Source organism: Pipistrellus hanaki (genome assembly GCF_964339955.1).
Source record: "Pipistrellus hanaki genome assembly, chromosome: 1".
Taxonomy (NCBI): Eukaryota; Metazoa; Chordata; class Mammalia; order Chiroptera; family Vespertilionidae; genus Pipistrellus; species Pipistrellus hanaki.
In genome coordinates this window covers 6,044,873-6,063,632 of record NC_140503.1, presented here as the reverse complement: position 1 = coordinate 6,063,632, position 18,760 = coordinate 6,044,873, and the positions used below count along the sequence as shown (strand labels likewise).

The window sequence follows — 18,760 nt, the reverse complement described above, 5'->3', positions numbered from 1 at the left end:
AGACAAGACAAGAATTTTATAATTTTTCACTATTTTGTTTACTTAATATTTCATAATAAAGTAATTATAAAATACTTTCTTTGTGTTTATTTGATTCCTATTCAAGAGAATTACTTTATATATAGTCAATATAGGCACAGAGTTAAATTTTTTAACATTTTCTAATGGTGGTATGCCTCGTGATTTTTTTCATGGAACAAGTGTGCCTTTGCCCAAAAAAGGTTGAAAAACACTGGATTAGAGCAATGAAGGTTGTTGACCAGCCTTCCTGGCTTCCTGTCCACATCTCTCTAGTAGTGAAACTGATTTGTTTCTGGCAGGTGGGGACCCTGATGTTTATACTTTTCCTGGAATCCCGGGTATTGGCCAAACCAGGGTTCGTGGGACAGTGTAAGCTCTCTGAAGTCCTCATCCTAGAGCAGACCCTTCGGAGATTCAGTTCAGCAGGCACTCCAACCCATCCAGTTCAGTGGATACTGAAGGGTCCTGGGTTCGATTCCTGTCAAGGGCATGTACCTTGGTTGCGGGCACATCACCAGTAGGGGGTGTGCAGGAGGCAGCTGATGGATGTTTCTCTCTCATAGATGTTTCTAACTCTCTGTCCCTCTCTTCCTCTCTGTAAAAAAAAATCAATAAAATATATTTAAAAAATAAATAGAATGAAAGGAAAGCACACTAATGGATGGATGGCTTCCCAGAGGCCTGCCTCACTATACTTCACTGTTACACATGCCTGACATATACCCCTCGTTCCAAATGCCCCCTTTGAAACCTGTCTATGGGATATGTCCACGGCAAACTCCCTCCTGATATCAGAACCGGTAAAACTAGAGGCGAAGCACTGTGTGCTCTGCTCCTGGACACTCGGCTCTGCGGTCCCGACCGCGGGCGGTGAATAAGGAAGTTGGCCCCGAGTGTTATTTGATTCCCACAGTGAAGGAGTGATCCCAGCCAAGCTCAGCCCTAACCGGGCAGTCCGGACTTCATGAGGCGCTGGGGAAGGAGTGCGTGTGCGTGTGTGTGCGTGTGCGTGTGCGTGTGCGTGTGTGTGTGTGTGAAGTCTCCAGAGAGTGGCCCCAAGCTCAGACACTCCCAAGGTGGGGGTGGTGGCAGCGGATTCGGCTGCTCCTGTGGACGGAAGGAGCCACATGCTAACCTGACAAGCTCAGGGGAGGCCTGCGTGGCAGTCTTGCAAACTCAGAGACCTAAAATAACCACAAAAGATGGTTTGTAAATTAAGTACTTAACTACAAACAGGTTATAGTGGGTAGTAATGTCCTAGGCCGATATTTCACCTGACAAAGATCAACTCAGATCTTCTTTACTGAGCGCATTTGCCTTCCTGCCTCTAAGATAACGTATTTGTGAGATGTCTGGGTAACTTGTACCTTCCCTCCCCCACCCCTCCTCAGGGAACAACAAATGGCACCAGGACATTCCCTTGTTGTTATTGTTATCAAGTTAATTGTCAACTGTTAATTACGTGTTTTTTTTTTTTTTTTTTTTTTAATATATTTTTATTGATTTTGTACAGAGAGGAAGGGAGAGAGATAGAGAGTTAGAAACATCAATGAGAGAGAGTCATCGATCAGCTGCCTCTTGCACACCCCCTACTGGGGATATGCCCGCAACCAAGGTACATGCCCTTGACCGGAATCGAACCCGGGACCCTTCAGTCCCCAAGCCGACGCTCTATCCATTGAGCCAAACCGGTCTTGGCTAATTACGTGTTTTTTTAAAAATATATTTTATTGATTTTTTTTTACAGAGAGAGAGAGGGATAGAGAGCTAGAAACATCAATGAGAGAGAATCATCGATCAGGTGTGCCATTGTACACTCCCACCGGGGATGTGCCCGCAACCAAAGCACATGCCCCCGACCAGAATCAAACCCGGGACCCTTCAGTCCACAGATGGACGCTCTATCCCCTGAGCCAAACCGGTTTCGGCTAATTACGTTTAAAGTATCCTGTATCCATCTCTGTAAAAGAAGCTCATGTCCATCATTTCACTTTCAACCTATCCCAGAGGTTTCCCCGCTTCGCTCTGTCCCACCTCCCTAAGCTATCACCAATGGATTTCATGTATTAATAACTTCCCTGTCCCTTTCCTTTGATTGCAATGTATAAATATAGATGTAACCCCGCCTTCTGGGGAGCATTATCTCAATTCACTGAGGTTCTGCTTCCCCGCATATGTAGACAGTTTGGCTCAAATAAACTCACAAAAATTCTTTACAGGTTTCAATGTTGTTTTTTTTACATTAATACTCCTTACCCCCTCCCCCCACTACCCAGAGCTGCACCCCGGCTCTCGGGCTCCCGGCCCCCTCGTCCTGGCCGCCGCGATGGCCGGGTTCTGCCCGCGGCTGCCGGCCGGCCCAGGGACCTCCCCCTGCTCCACAGTCTCTGCGGCTCCCCAGTCCGCAGGCAAGTGCAGGGCTCCGAGGGCTTGGCCGCGCCCAAGACGCGGGTCCTTTTTCAGGTTCGCTCTCCGCCCCCCTTCCTCCCCCCTCCCCCCAAATGCCAGAGCGCTCAGACCCTGAGACGCCAGGTCTTGTGCCCCCCGCCCCACCCCGCAGGCGGGAGGGCGAAGGCCCCAGGAGTGTTCAACTAGTGAGCTGTGTCCAAGCCTGCAGCTTTGGCGGGTCCAGGCGCTTTGGCGGCCGTGTCCCCATTATACAGACGGGGACACTGAGGTCCGGCGGCTCAGCCGGCATCTGAACCAGGTGCCAGGTTCCCGGGCCCCGTCCGGAGCGGGCGCACCCACGTCCCTCCCAGCCAGCGGGCACGGGTCCCGGGCTCGCAGGCCGGCTCCCACGGTCCGGCTGCCACGAACACCCAGGTCCCTCCTAACGGAGCGGCGCGCGGGCGGGCGCACGAAGCGCACTCTTTGTCTCCTCGCCAGCGCCGCCCCCGCCGCCCCCGCCACGTCCCGCGCCCCGCCCCCCGGCACGCCCGCCAATGAGGCGCGCCCGCCACGTCCCTGAGCCCCGCCCCCCAGACCCGCCCGCCAATGGGGCGCGGCGGCGGCGCGCAGGCCTCGGGGCGTTGTCCGCACCCCGCCCGCCCATTCGTGCGCCCCTACCCCCCCCTCACCCCGCCGGCCGGCCGGGGGCGGGGCGCGCGGCCCGAAGTGAGGGACCCGGGGCCGGGGCCGGGCGCACAGCCTCGAGGGCGCGCGAGCCGGCCTGCGGGAGCCTCTGCGGGGCCAGAGCCGCAGCCGCCGCCGCCCCGGACCCCGGCCCCCGGCCCCCGGCCCCCGCCCCGCTCAGGCTCCGCGCCCGGAGGCGGCGGCCAGACGGAGCCTCTGCCCGGCGAGCCGGGCGCTCCCGACGGCGACCTGCCCCGCACCGGGCCCGCCAAGGAGAAAGGGAAGGACGCGGAGGAAGGACGGCCATGGCACTGGACTTCCTGGCGGGCTGCGTGGGGGGTAAGGAGCGGGCGGCTCACCTGCGTGCGCCCGGCCGGCGGCCGGCACTGCGGCCGGGACTCCCCTCCGTAAACCGGGATGACGGCAGAGCTCTCCTCCGGGCTCCCGTGGGCGTGCAGACGCCGGGCCGGGAGCTGGTGTTTGCAAACCTCCGAGGCGCGTTCGGACAGGAGTTCTGGGCCCGCGGGCAGCCCTGGTTTGGCGGAGCCGGGGCGGGGTGGGGTGGGCCACCAGGAAGGTGCTTCGCCGCCCCCCGCGCCCTCCCCGCCCGAGGCCCCTGGGCTCCTGCAGGTGTCCTGGGAGTTTGGGGTTCAGGGTAGGAATCCTCGACCCTCAGCTCCATCCCATCTGGAGCGGAGTCCGCTCCCTGGGCCCCAGGAGTTCGGGGCTGGCTCCTCCTCCTGCAGCCTTCCGGGCGGAGCAGGGGCGCCGGGGCGCCCACCCGCGGGCTGGCCTGGGAGCGCTGCCCCCTTCCCACCCTCCCAGTGAGCGCTGGGGGCAGGCTCCGCCCGGGGCAGAGCGGGCCTGGCACGCCCCGGGGCTAGCTCTGGGGCTTATGTGGACGTGTCTCCCCACGCGGGACACCTTCACGGAGGCCGGGCCTGGTCCGGGTGCGGCCCCGGCCTGCTGTGGCCCTCCCTGTTTGCTTGCAGCCTCTCCGCTTTGGCTGGGAGAGTTCGTTTAGCCAGCAGGCATGCACTGGGAGCCGGGTTTAGCCGCGGGGATTTGGCGATGAGCTGGCAGGCCCTGCCTCCTGGGCAGAGAGAGGGGTGGCGGGGTGTCCCAGGCCCTGACCTCCCGCTTCTCCCCTCCCGCACCTGCCAGCGGTGGGCGCCCCGGAGGAAGCCTTAAGCTCCGGGTGAGGGAAGGGTGGAGAGGGATTTAAGAACTTACCAGGCTGTTACCCAGTCATGCCTCAGGAGACCGCAGACGAGAGTCTCAAAAGCGGGCAGAAACCCCAGAGTTCCCAATAGGCTCCAGAGGGGACAGCAAGGAGGGCCTCTGCCCGTCCAGCTCTCACCCTCCACCTCCTCGGATCTCACTCTGCTCATCTCTCCCTTCCCTGATGTCTGACCCCCTCGGCGGTCCCCATGCCCCCACCCTGGGGTGGCTCCAGAGGGTGGGGCTGTCCCAGGGCCAGTGCCCTTTTCCACTTGCTGGGGAATGTGGGTTCCCTCCCCAGAGGGGCAGGTCCCTTCTGCTTTCTTGCAGGCGACCTGGGAGTTTGGGGTTCGGGGTAGGAGTCCTCGTCCTGAGGCCAGGCCTGCTGAGAGATGTCCCGTCGCTCTGGGCGCTTGCTCAGGCCGTGCCTCTTCCCGGAATGCCTTTGGGCCCATCCTCACCAGGCCCTCCTGGGAGAGGCCCCGGATCCAGCCGCCTGCTGAGCTGTAGGCGCTTCACCAGGTGCCCCATGTCTCCCAATGGGGCACTGTCCACTGGGGTCCCTGTGCAAGCACAGGGAGGGTGGTGCCACCTGCCTCCCTGCTGTGAGAGCCCAGGCCTGAGCCTCAGGTGGACGGGATGGAGGCAGCTGCCGGGAGGGAGGGGTGCAGAGGATCAGTATGAGCCGTGGGGGGACTAGTACAAGATCATACTGCCCTCTCCTACCACAGGGGCAGGCAGGCAGGTCCTCTCCCCTTGAACCCGTGCAGCCGTGACGTGACTGTGTGCCAGGGCCGCCGTGGCCCCTGGCACGGCCTGGGCCTTGCAGGGAGGGGGCAGGAGCCATGTGCAGGGGACACCTTCCCCTCAGAGCCCGGCCCCCCGGGGCCCCTGTCTGGCCCCCAAGGCCTGGAGGCTCAGGGCAGGTGAGGTCGGTGCTCCTCCTCAGTGGCAGGGTCCCCTAGCTCCTGATTTCCCAGTCAGGGGGCGGGGGTGGGAATGGGGGGGACAGACAGCACACAGGGTGGTTTGTCTGAGGGTGGATCTCCTGTGCAGCTGGCTCTTAAAGAGGCCAGGCAGGATCTTGATTGACAGGCCTTGCGGGGCTCAGAATGCCTTCCTGCTCTCCCCGGCCAGGGCCAGCTCAGGTCTTCTGCCTGCTTAGACCCTGGGCTCTGGTTGGGGGTCTCCCTGCGGGGGGCATGGGTAGGAGGAAGTGCAGAGAGAAGTTCTATGTGGGCAGGATGGGGTGCCCCTGTGGGGAGGGCAGGTACCCCTCCACCACCTCTGCTGCCAGGTGCCTTCAGGATGGTGTTCCCTCCGCCTCTCCGTGCGGTCATGGGTGGGGGTCATGGGGTGGGAGAGTGCCCGAGGGGCCAGCTTTTGGGGGCACTGGCTGTGGAGTTGGGAGACAGGGCCCATCTCTGTCGCTGCACCGTGGCCTCAGGGTCTCTCCAGGAGCTGGCCCGAGAGGCCCCCTGGCTCTCAGGTGACTGTGAGGGTAACAGGATGAGGTTCTGGGGGCCTGAGGCCCTGATGCAGGCAGCCCCGCGGCCCACTCTGCGCCTGCAGATGCTCTGGGCGAGGGCGCGGAGACCATGCAAATGTCTGCCCTCGCTCACCCTGCCTGGGACCTGCCAGCAGAGGCCAGTGGCTGAGGGTCTGCCCTCCCCCGTCCCAGAGGCTGAGGCAGGTTCGGAGGCTGAGGCAGGACCTCCCGCAGGGCGGGGACCTCCAGTGCTCCCAGCATCTGCATCCCTGGGACCGAGGCTGGGCCCGGCACAGGAGCTCAGGGGCCGGAGGCAGAAGGAAGGCCCATCAGCACCCCACGGGCAAGTGCTAGGTATCCAGAACACCCCAACTCCAGTCACAGCCGAAGAAGAGAGGTTCTAGATGTAGGAATTTCAAATTCAAAACGTGAAATGGAAAAAACAAAACAAAACGAGGCTGATCTCAAACCACAGAAGCTAAGTGTGTCTCAGGACCAGAGACAGTGTGGAGCCTGTCTCCTCACCCACCTGCGGACAGGCTCCCGGAGGAGAGGGTGAATAAATAAAAGTGAAGTTTCTTCCGATCACAGAAAGGTGCGTCTGCAGAAGGACAGGGCTGGGGCAGTGCCAGGCAGGCTGTTTTGAAGAAAGGCACACACCCTTGGCACCCTCAGTGGCATTCCTGCGGTCCGCGATACCATCTCAGGCTTCCGGTCCGAATAAATCAGTATTGGCAGGAAAGGCCTGGAAGCCAGGGGACTTCCAGGACGCCGCCCCCCTTCCCACCTCGCCCCAGAACCTCGGCAGACACAGAACCGTTCCCTGGCGGCCTTAAAAACATGGCTTTTGCAGGAGAGTTGGATTCAAGGGGGCATTCCCTAGTGAGTTACAGGATTTGAGTCCTGGCTCCACCATTAAAAAAAAAAATAAAAAAAAAAAAAAATATATATATATATATATATATATATTTTTTTTTTTTTTTTAAAGATTTTTAGAAATATATATTTTATTGATATTTTACAGAGAGGAGGAAGGGAGAGAGAGAAAGAGAGCCAGAAACGTCGATGATAGAGAAACATCGACCAGATGCCTCTTGCACAACCCCTATTGGGGATGTGCCCGCAACCAATGTACATGCCCTTGACCGGAATCAAACCTGGGACCCTTCAGTCCGCAGACCGACGCTCTACCACTGAGCCAAACCGGTTTCGGCAAAAAATATATATATTTTATTGATTTTTTACAGAGAGGAAGGGAGAGGGATAGAGAGTTAGAAACATCGATGAGAGAGAAACAGCTGCCTCCTGCACGCCCCCCACTGGGGATGTGGCCGCAACCAAGGTACATGCCCTTGACCGGAATCGAACCCGGGACCTTTCCGTCCACAGGCCAACGCTCTTATCTACTGAGCCAAACCGGTTTCAGCAATAAAAACATATTTTTAAAAAATCCTAGGGAGGAAAGCATGGCCGTTCCTCAGTCTCCCTGAGCCTCAGCATTCCCACCAGGAGGCGGGGCACCAAGGGGTCTGCAGCCTGCACAGCAGGTGGGACTCTGAGAAGCGCTTGTGAGCCTTTGTCCCTCGACGGGGGGCTGGATGTGGGCAGGGCCTGGGCCGACACGCCGCCGGGCACGACCACCGTCACCAGCTGATCCTGGGTATCGGGGCTCCCGCTGGGGCAGGGCGTGGTCAGCTGGCACGTGCCGTGGACCAGGTCCTGGGTGGGTGTCTCCCGGGAATCCCCGGGGGGAGTCGATGCTCACACCCGGGCTGACTCCGCGGGGAGGCGCAGGCCCTGAGCCCTCTGGGCGCGGCCAGCTGGTGACGGAGGAAACTCCATTCTGAGCGAGGGTCCAAGTCCAGCATTCCTGGAGGCCCCTGCCAGTGCCGGGGTGTCGGGAGCAGAGGAAACATCTCAAATAGCAGGTGCAGCCCTCCAGGGGACATGTTTCAACTGCGTGAGCAGCAGGTGAGGGAGGGACACCAGCATTGAGTTGGATAGATCCTGGCCTGACCTTGGGGATGTCACCCTCACATGCTCTCTCTCTCCCTCCCACCCCCCAGCCATGAGGATTAAGGGGCTCCCAGAGGAACCAGATCACAGCAGATAATGGCCTCCCCGTAGCTCCACCCCCCTGCAGGTGTCTGAGACCTCTGGGCCTCAAGTCCCCTCTCTTCCCCCAGGTGTGGCAGGCGTGCTGGTGGGACACCCGTTTGACACGGTCAAGGTGAGTCTCCCGTGGTGGTTTTAGGGTCGGGCCCTGCGGAGGCCCAGGCAGAGGGCAGAAGCCTGCAGGGTCGGGTGGCTGGGGCTCCTCTCAGTGCCCACCTTAGGGACCCCTCAGGGTTTTCCCACGGGCTCTAGGGTAACGTGGGGCAGGGTCTCTGTGACACCACATGGGCCAGCATTTACCCACCGAGCCGAGTGGGCCGTGCCTCCTGGGTCTGCCCCACATCTCCCCGCGGGGCGGCCCGACCAGGTCCTCCTGGGGCTCGGCCAGGTTGAGACCGGAAGTGGGGGGGCAGTTTCCCCTCATGGAGAGCAGGGATCCCACTGTTCTTACAAAACTCCTCCAGACCGCTTCTTTTTTTTTTCTTTTTCTTTTTTTAATATATTTTTTTATACAGAGAGGAAGGGAGAGAGATAGAGAGTTAGAAACATCAATGAGAGAGTCATCGATCAGCTGCCTCTTGCACACCCCCTACTGGAGATATGCCCGCAACCAAGGTACATGCCCTTGACCGGGATCGAACCCGGGACCCTTCAGTCCCCAAGCCGATGCTCTATCCATTGAGCCAAACCGGTCCGGCGAGACCGCTTCTTAAAAGAAACAAAAGCTCAGGGAGAAAATAGGGAAATACAGAAAAATTCAAACTGCTCAGGATTCCCCGGTCAAGACGTTGGGTGAGGCCCCCCGGGCAGGTGCACACCTGTGGGTGCCGGCGGGCGGTCTGTAGCAGGCCCTGCGCCCCGAGGAACCCGGGTTCCAGGTCCCCAGACTCTCGGAGTGGACACCAAGCAAGTCCATGTCCTCCCTCCAGCTCAGATGTTCCCTGCGGTTGAGGTTTTACGCCCTTGAACGAGCCAGGTCAGGGCCCGACCTTATCTGCTCCCCGGGAGCCGGGCAGCTGCTGGACGCGCAGGGCACAGGGCAGCCTGTCCTCTGTGAGCACTGCCCCCAGGGGAGGGCAGAGCTCAGGCAGGGACCTCACCTGGGCTGGTGCGAGGCGGGCTTAAGGACCCAGGTGCTCCTCTGCCGGGAAGAGGGCCCGCGAGGAGCCGGGGGCTGGGTTCCTGCCGCAGAGGTGGGGCCCGCCCTGTGCACTGGCTCCTGGGAAAGGTCTGCCCGGGCCTGGTGCAGGGCCAGGCCCCCCCCCCCCCCCCCCCCCGCTGGTCTGCAGTGACGCGGGCCGTCCCTCTGCTCCTGGGCCCGGACGTCCTCATGGCACAGTGCGGGGCTGGGCAAGATTCCCGAGGCCCTAGGGGTCAGTCCCAGAGAGCACAGGTTCCCTACATCTGCGGAGGAGGCCCCAGGGCCAGGCTTTCTGGCCACACAGTGGCCCCTGGGTTCCCTGAGGGCCACCGAGACGAGGGCCTGCTGGCACCTGTCCACACGCTGCTCAGGCTCTGCCCACAGCCGGGCAGCCCGGCCAGCCTGGCAGCGGCCACGCTGTGCTGTAGTCACGTGCTGCGAAGGCCTCTGGGAGCTGCGTCCAGCCAAGAAGTGGCTCTCCACGCCCTCAGCCCAGCTCCTCGGAGGCCGCTCGGAGCGGTGACTCAGCCCCGGCCTGGCCAGGCCTTCGGCCGGCTCCCCTTGGGTCCCTCCGGCCGGGAGCATGGTCCTGGCATCCCTGCCCCTCTGGGCTCCTGAGCCGGGACCAGCACCCCTGGCAGCAAGTGGTGGGGGGCAGGAGCTTCTGCACTGTGGGCTCGTGCTCTTTGGAGCCCCCTTACCTGGCACCTAGAGGGAGCAAATCTGTGACTTTTTTCCCCCCACCAGCATCACATCTGGGCAAACTGTCTTTAAAATCTGAATTTTTGTGTGTGTGTGTGTTTAAAAATATATTTTATTGATTTTTTACAGAGAGGAAGAGAGGAGGATAGAGAGTTAGAAACATCGATGAGAGAGAAAACGGCTGCCTCCTGCATGCCCCCCACTGGGGATGTGCCCGCAACCAAGGTGCATGCCCTTGACCGGAATCGAACCCGGGACCTTTCAGTCCGCAGGCCGACGCTCTGTCCACTGAGCCACACCGGTCTCGGCTAAAAGCTGAGTGTTTTATAAAGGGGAGAAAGCCTGTCCCAGTCTTCACCTTCCGTGGCCGTATCGTCCCACCCCGCGTGGGCTCACGTGGTGCTGGGCGTGGAGCACACGTGGCTGGATGTGATGTTATAATGGGTTTATTTTATTTTATTGTTTTACTGGCTGTTTTCCACTTCGAAAGCTAAACGCTCTTCTCACAAGGAAATTGGGAAATGCAGAGAAGCTAATGGCTTCCTCCGGCAGAGCAGCCCGCCCCACACCCGTGCAAGGCCTTGCCCTGGGCAGGCGGCGTGTCCGTGTGTGCTCACCAGGTACACACACATTGTGTGTACTCCACCCTTAGCAAAAATGTAACTGATACAGGGGAGTCAACTGTTTGGCTGGCTTTCTGTTACAGACGTAATCCAAGTTGTAAGAAAATGTAACCGTCGTAGAGACATATAAACCAAAAGGAAAAAAAAACCCACAGTCCTTCATACATCGTCCCCGCCCCGTGGTTGATTTATGCTGAAAAACAGCCATGTCGTACCTTCTCGCTTTGGCAAAAGTGGGATTTGTTTCCGAGTCCTGCGGCTGAAATAGAAACGTGATGTATAGCAAAGGGCAAAGGTGCTGAGAGAGCAAACCTAGGAATCCTGGGAAAAGAACGAGGCCGGAAACCCCCTCCCCTCTCCGGACCTCCCCCTCCTCACCCCGAGGCCAGGGCCCGTTCGTGTCATTGGACCGGGCTCCAGAGGGGCGAGGGGACCCTGTGTGTGTCAGTCACACGCCTCACGGCGGGGACGTTCCCGGTTTATTCTCCCAGACCCTCGGGACCGAAATGGGAGCCCAAAACGTGGTTTCCCTCCGTGGAGCCTGAACCACAGCCAGTCTTCAGCCGCTGCCCTCGCAGGAAGGCGGTTTCTGTCCTGCGTTAGGGCCGGACGGTAACCGGGACACCGGGTCCAAGCCCCCTCCGCCAGGGAGCGGCTCTCCCGGGGCAGGGGAGAGGCGGCGTGCGATGTTGAAATTCTGTGTTGCGTTAACCGTCTTTACTTCCTGAGCGGGAGCTGTCTCCACCCTCAGCAAAAATGTAACTGTTATGGGGAGCCGAAGCCTCACCCAGAGACCAGGTGAACCCACATTTCCGTCCTCCCTGACCCAGACCCTGGGCCTGACCCCCACGTTCCCTGTGGGCCTCGCCGGGGCAGGAGGGGCAGGAGGGGCACTAGGGCCCAGCACAGGCCCTGGGTTGGGGGAGTGGGGCGGGGCAGGGCTGGGCAGGGGAAAATCCCCCTCTGGTTCAGGGTCTTCCTGGGCTTGTGTGAGAAGGGCCCCCTTTTCTAGGGGCGAGTTGTTAGTTCTAAGCGAGATCTTGACTCCCAAAACCTTACCACTCTCCCGGCTAGATGTCATAAGACGTGGGTCCTTGGTAAGGTGACCAAACACTGCGGGACAGTCTCAATTTCTAATAATTTGTCCCACGTCCCGCAGTGTTTTTAAAAAGTTCCAATTTCTGGAAAGTTTTGAAAAATCCAAAAATCGAGACTTTTTTAAAACGCCGCGGGACACGGGACAAATGGTTAAAAATCAGGACATCTGGTCATCTTAGCCTTGGGCCACATTTCACCCCAGACCCAGGGGGCAGAAAGGTATAACGGACACTACCGCCGATATTGACGGATATTGATCTCGGTGGTCATGCCATCCTGGCTGTTACTCAGAATGCTCTCCATGGCTGCCCTCTAAGGCACACAGGTAATCACCAACCAGCAGGCTTTGCTCTCCTCGCAAAGGACAGAGAGCCCGGTCAGAGGTCACAGCGTGGAGCTTAAATCTTGGACGCAGAGACGGAGTTGGTTGTGTTCACTCGCAGCCTCTGTCTGTCTGAGGTCCAGGGGCCCCTGCCCCTCTGGGTGTCGCCCAGTGCAGCGGGCCGTCTCTGGCTGTCTGCTCACCATACCCCTCCCTGGAGAGGGGCGGACACCCGGCCCCCCCCACCTTGGAATCCCGAAAGCCACGGAAAGCCAGCTGCGTGGCCCCCTGCCCTGCGGGGCTGGCCTCTGCCGTGGTCACGGGCACCGTGGAGCGGGGTGCTCTGTCCCCGGCTCACCCTCCTCACTGGGCCCTCCTTCCAGGTGAGGCTGCAGGTGCAGAGCCTGGAGAAGCCCCAGTACCGAGGCACCATGCACTGCTTCCAGTCCATCATCAAGCAGGAGAGCGTGAGTGGCGTGGGCGGGGGCAGCCGGAGGAGGCTGCGGGGCTGGACCACAGGGTGGGAGGGAAGAGCCGGGGCCCACTGGGGGGGGATCGGGACGTTGGCAATGGGGTGGTGCGAATGCCCCGCACGCTCAGATGGAGGCCTCTGGCTCTAATAACTTTTTTTTTTTTTTTAATATATATATTTTATTGATTTTTTTACAGAAAGGAAGGGAGGGATAGAGAGTTGGAAACATTGCCGAAACCGTTTTGTCTCAATGGATAGAGCATCAGCTTGGGGACTGAAAGGTCCTGGGTTCGATTCCGGTCAAGGGCATGTACCTTGGTTGCGGGCATATCCCCAGTAGGGGGTGTGCAGGAGGCAGCTGATCAATGACTCTCTCTCATCGATGTTTCTAACTCTCTTATCTCTCTCCCTTCCTCTCTGTACAAAATCAATAAAATATATTTTAAAAAAAAAATCTCTTTAAAAAATAAAAAAAAGAGTTGGAAACATCAATGAGAGAGAATCATCAATCATCTGCCTCCTGCACACCCCCTATTGGGGATGTGCCCGCAACCAAGGTATATGCCCCTGACCAGAATCAAACCTGGGACCTTTCAGTCCGCAGACGGACACTCTATCCATTGAGTCAAACGGGTTTTGGCTCTAATGTTCTGTTTGATCCCTAGGGTCACCTGGGGTGGGCTGGGGCCTCCACCTGCAGTGCAGATGGGGGGGGGGGGCAGGGAGAGGAGGGGGATGGCTGGGCTGCCCAGGCCCCAGGCGGGAGGCGGGCACCTGACGGACGCCCCTCTGCCCCGCAGGTGCTGGGCCTGTACAAGGGCCTGGGCTCGCCGCTCATGGGGCTCACCTTCATCAACGCGCTGGTGTTCGGCGTGCAGGGCAACACGCTGCGGGCGCTGGGCCAGGACTCGCCCCTGAACCAGTTCCTGGCGGGGGCGGCGGCGGGCGCCATCCAGTGCGTCATCTGCTGCCCCATGGAGCTGGCCAAGACGCGGCTGCAGCTGCAGGACGTGGGCGCGGCGCGCACCTACCGCGGCTCGCTGGACTGCCTGGCGCAGATCTACCGGCGCGAGGGCCTGCGCGGCGTGAACCGCGGCATGGTGTCCACGCTGCTGCGCGAGACGCCCAGCTTCGGCGTCTACTTCCTCTCCTACGACCTGGGCACCCGCGCGCTGGGCTGCGAGCCGGGCGATGCGCTGCTGGTGCCCAAGCTGCTGCTCGCGGGCGGCATGTCGGGCATCCTGTCCTGGCTCTCCACCTACCCCGTGGACGTGGTCAAGTCCCGGCTGCAGGCGGACGGCGTGCGGGGCGCCGCCCGCTACCGCGGCATCGTGGACTGCGCGCGCCAGAGCTACCGCGCCGAGGGCTGGCGCGTCTTCACGCGCGGCCTCACCTCCACGCTGCTGCGCGCCTTCCCCGTCAACGCCGCCACCTTCGCCACCGTCACCATCGTGCTCACCTACGCGCGCGGCCCCGAGGACCCGGCCGAGGACGAGGGGGTGCCCGCCGCCGCCCCGGGGTCCGCGCTGGCCCAGCCCTCCAGCCTGTGACCGCCGCCCATGGACAGAGGCGCGGCCTCCCCTTTTCCTCACCCCGACATCCGCATCCAGGGGCCCCCCCTGCCCGGGCCGGGGGGCGGGGACCCCATCAGATCAGGCCCGATGCCGCTGCGCACCAGCCGGGTTACCGTGGCCACAGACTGGACTCCTCATTGTTCTCAGCTGTGCAGCCAGGGAGCTGGCCCTGTTGCCTGGAAGCTTCCAGAAACCCAGCCAACACTCCGGGCTTCCCCGGGATCCCACCCACCAGCACTCCAGCTCTCCCAGGGACACTCGCTGCGCACCCTGGACCTGGCGGAACTCCAGGGCCCTTCTTGGCCGCCCTCACAGGCTCTGTGATGAGGACAGAGGCAGCCCCGGCGCCTCCTGGTGTCAGAGAACTGGACCTGACCTGGTGCACCCCAGCTTCTCCACAGGGCACTGCTGGGGGCACCCCTGCTGCTGCCACTCCCAGGGGAGGCTGAAGGCCAGGGGTTTGCTGGAGGCTCCATGTCCTCCATAGTTCTAAACAGCCGCGGGGAGGGGAGGTCTGTGCCCTCTGGGCCTCAGGCTGCCCATCTATGAAATGGGGACACGGGGCTGCTGATAGATAGAGCTCCGGCCCACTTTTCCAAAGGTGAGTGGAGGGGCGGAGAGGAAGATAGTAGGGGCCCCCCACGCCCCCTTCTCCAGCAAATGGGCAGGCTCCTTGGTGCCTGGGGTCCTGTGCGGTGGGAGGCCCATGGGTGGGCATGGCTGTGGCCGTGTGGGCCCCTCCGGTGCTGGTGCTGCGGGGGAACTCGGGGAGCCGGCGCTCCGGTGCGCTGTGGCCTGTGACGGGGTGGGGAGGCGGATGTTTGCATGGATGAAGGTGCCTGGGGCCCCCTTTGCCCGAGTGGGGCTGAGCCTCTGGGCAGCGTGACCAGCTCTCCCAGGACTCCCACCCTGTGCATGGGTGTCACTGGTAATAAATAAAGTCACTTGTTTTTTAAGAGGCTCAAGGCTTCGTTTGTGTATCACAGAGGGGCTTCGTTCCACACCCTCCCGGGTGAGAGGGGCCTGCTCGGTGGTCTGTGCCCTCCGGCCCTGATGGCAGCCCAGCTGGGTCAGCTTTGGGGCTCATCTTAGCCCCTCAGCTTCCTGGTCTGCACTGTGGGCGCTCGGCAGGAGCTCACGGGGTGCCTGGCTACCCCGGCCACAGGAGGCCTGTCCCTCCTCCCGCTGCGCGGGCTGGCAGCACGTGCTGTGAGCTCTCTGGGGGGACCGAGCTGTGCTCAGATCAGATGTGGCCACTGGCAGGAGGGTGAGAGGAACTGCCCACCGAGACCAGACCTAACCCAGCCCAAGAGGCCCCTGTGGGGTGCCACCCTCACTTCTCAGCCTCTTGGGGTCAATCCTGGACACCCTGTGTCTCCCAGGTGCCGGCCTGGATGGAGGCTCTATCCTTCCCAACTGCTGAGCCAAAAAGCTTTGCCCACGCACGGGGAGGGTGGGGGCGAGAGGGCAGGGAGAGGGCCCAGCTCTCCCTGCAGGGGAGCCGGCTCTTTACACCCCATTTAACCCCAGCACCAGCCTGTGATGTTGGGCTTGTCTGGTGTCCAGGGAGAGCAGGCCGGGAGGGGGCTGGGGGGAGTGTCCTCAGGTGTATCACAGACCCTGTTAGCCCATGGCCCCCCTGGGGTCCCGGGCAGCAGCTCCTCCCCCATAAGGTGCCCTGGCTTCTCTCTTTCCTCTGAGAGAACCCAGGCAAATGCTAAAAACCAGGGTCCCCCGCTCGCACTGTGAGCGCTGACGGTTACACATTACCGACGGGCTGGGTGGGAAGAGGGTTTGAGAGAACTGGGGGTTTGGTTTTGTTTTTATCGATTTATTTAACAATTTATTTCCTTCCTGACTTAAGTTTATGTTTATTCTATTTGGAATAAGTAATCTGTTCATGTGGCAAAGAAATAAAAAACGCAGACGAAACCCAGACTGTGTAATGACAGGGAAACCTGGCCCCCGGCGCCTCCCCTGCCAGCACCCCCCCCCCCCCCCTAGCCCGGGGCTGACTCAGTTCCTGGAGGACGCCTCGCCTGCCAGTCCTGGGGGAGGCCCAGCCCGTGGGAACACGCCGCTCCTGCGGACGGTGGCCTAGGTACTGGCTGTTCTCTGAACCTGACAGTTATCTTGGAGATGTGGCTCAAACAGCAGGCATTTATCCTCTTGAAGGTCTGGGAGGTCAGAAGTCACATTCACTGTCAGCACTGCAGGCCGCGGGGATGGAGGACCTTCCGCCCTCCCCCGATGGCAGCGGCTCCCCCTGTGCACACCCTCTCCAGGCCTCTCGCCTCCGTTTTGCAGCGGGGGATGCCATGAGGAGGGCCTGTCCAAGGCCACACGGCCAGTTGGCACTGGGTCAAGAGCCTGAAGGCCTTCCTGGTCTGCGGCCCTCACCGCACCCCATGCCCCGGGCCTGGCTGTGCACCTCATGGCCCATCTTCACCAACAGCCCAGGCTGACCCCCGGGGTCCCCTGGCTGCGGTGACAGACACCCCGGAGGGGCACCCAGCAGCACAGGAACCTTGGACGGGCTGGGGACCCACCCTGTGTGCCCCTTGGTCTGGGCTCCCTTGCTGCTATGCCTCCTTACCTGGCACCCACCCGGCCCTCCCAGGGGAGGGTGTGTCCACCGTGACCACGGCGGAGGCAGTGGCCACGGGGAGCTGGGCCACTACAGCCCTTTGCTCACCTCCCACCCTGGGAAGCCCGGCTGTGGCCCCCACCCACCCAGCCCCGCTCTCAGGCCTGCTGATGGGCATTGTGTGTGGCTGGGGCAGGCGGAGGAGAGGCCAGGAGGGGCGGTGCTCATGGCGCCCTTGTAGGACCAGAAGGGAGACCTGAGCAAGGCCTGGGGTTGGGAGGGCTCCCGGTGCACCCCTAGACCTGGGAGGGGTGGCCGGATCCCCATAATGCTCCACATTAGATGCTGCTGGGTGGGAGCTGTGCCCTGGCAGACTGGCAGGCAAGCCTGCAGTGCGGACCGTCCATCCCTTCCACCCCCTCAGGAGCTCTCAAGGTGTGCTGGGCTCCTCAGCCTGTTGGGCAGACACCGAACGCCACCCCTGGGCATCCAGGTGGGTTTGGGAAACCAAGTCGGCAGAATTGATGCCCGAGTAGATGTGAGGGGGTGAGAGATGGGAGGCCACCATGCCACCCTCTTCTGGCTTAACTGTCCCTGTGGATGCAGGATGGGAAAGGGAGCGGGCACCGTGAATAAAAGGCTGAGTGGGTAGGTGAGAGCAGAGGCTGCGGAGCACAGGGGCACAGGGCCGGGTTGGGTTTTGCCAGAGAGACAAGGGGAAGGCAAGAACATAGGAGGGCGGGAAGCTGGGACATGGAGCTTTGTGGGGCTGGATGGTGAGGAGGTGATTGGCTGAGGGCACTGAAGTGCAGTCCCGCAGAAGCAGGAGTGGCAGTGAGAGAGCAGGACCCCAGGACAGAGACTGGGGGCTGCAGGTGTCGGAAACACGAGGTTTGGGGATGGCCATGGCAGTGGCAGGTGGAGTGGGGTCATCAGGAGGACAAGGCCATGGTGGACCGTCCTCCAGAGCGATGCTGAGGTGGCCAGTGAAGATGGGCGGGGAGCCAGCGGGCCAGCGTTAGAATGAACGGGGTGATGGCGGAGTGGGGCTGGGATTGGCGGTAGGATTTGGAAGTGGAAGTGGACCGAGGAAGGGGGGCCCTGCGGGAAGGGGGTGAGAGAAAAAGCAGCCCAGCTCGGAGGGCTTCTGGTTCTTTCCCAGCCCCCACCAGGCTTTGGCTTCACCCAGGACTGGAATGGGGATCCGGCCACCCCTCCCTGGTCTAGGGGTGCACCAGGAGCCCTCCCAACCCCAGGCCTTGCTCAGGTCTCCCTTCTGGTCCTACAAGGGCACCCGGAGCGCCGCCCCCTCCTGGGGTCCAGCCTGCTCCATCCACCCTTCCCCCCCTCAGCCCAGCTTCTGCTGAGGAAAAAGGAAGCTCCCGACAGGCCCAAGGTCACCTGCCCTTCTGCCTTGCCCAATCCCGAGGCCCTTTCAACTGGAGTGGCCCCTTAGCAGCAGGTGGCCCTACATGTGCTGGAGGACAAATCAGTGACCCTCCTCCCCCACTGTGTGGGTCCTCACACTGGGCCGAGTGTCTGAGGAAGGCTGTGGGCGCCGAGGTGCAGGCTTCTGAGCTTCCCCAGTGGGGCCCGGGCTCAGGACCCAGCCAGGCCTACACAGACGGGTCCTGGCTGCCCCACACCAGGCACACACACCCTCCAGTGGCGGAGAGGAAGGCGCACCATGGTGCCGGCCCAATCAGGGGTCTAAGACTGGAGAACTAACCCTCAGGCTTTCGGGCCAGAGCAGAGGGGAGCAGCTCAGGCAGCAGAGGGTGGGGATGGGCGGGCCGGCCCTGTCTGCGGGTGGTGCATGGGGCTGCAGAGGGGCTCTGGCCACCAGCTCCTAGGACACCGGTAAGCTACCTGTTGCAGGTGATGGAAGAGCTGGGGCTGGGGCGAGGCCTCTCCCTCTTCTCCTGTCTCCTCCACTAGAATGTAGTTCCGTCAGCACCTGAAAGGGCCTGACACATAGCTGGGGCTCAGTAGCTGCTGAATGAGTGAAGCTGGGCCCTCTGGGAGTGAGAAGCCGCGAGGGGGGCTGAGGCTGGAAAAGTAGGTCAGGGCTGGACTTGGTCCGGTAGGAAGTGGGGAGCCCCTATAGGTTCAGGTGAGCAGGGGAGACCCACGCTGGAGCCCCATTTGGGAGATTGCACAACGTGGAGCGTCAGGAAGCTGGAGAGGAGCGCTGGGCCAGAACGGGCGGTGAGGAATGCTGGCCGTGGGGGCCCAGAGCCAGCGCCCCAGGCTTCTTCCCTACGGGTTGGAGATGAATTCAGGCTGCGGGCCAGAGGCAGCAGGAGCCAGGCAGGCCTGGGTT

General features: G+C 61.2%; 1 protein-coding gene across 1 annotated transcript; it reads left to right on the top strand.

Moving 5' to 3' along the window:
• The first annotated feature begins 3,117 nt into the window (after positions 1-3,117).
• On the top strand, positions 3,118-14,806 carry SLC25A29 (solute carrier family 25 member 29). Its single transcript, XM_084890104.1, has 4 exons — positions 3,118-3,432; positions 7,990-8,033; positions 12,188-12,271; positions 13,077-14,806. Exons 1-4 carry the CDS (start codon positions 3,399-3,401, stop codon positions 13,824-13,826), a joined length of 912 nt encoding a protein of 303 aa, XP_084746230.1. The 5' UTR covers positions 3,118-3,398; the 3' UTR covers positions 13,827-14,806.
• The last annotated feature ends 3,954 nt before the right edge of the window (positions 14,807-18,760 follow it).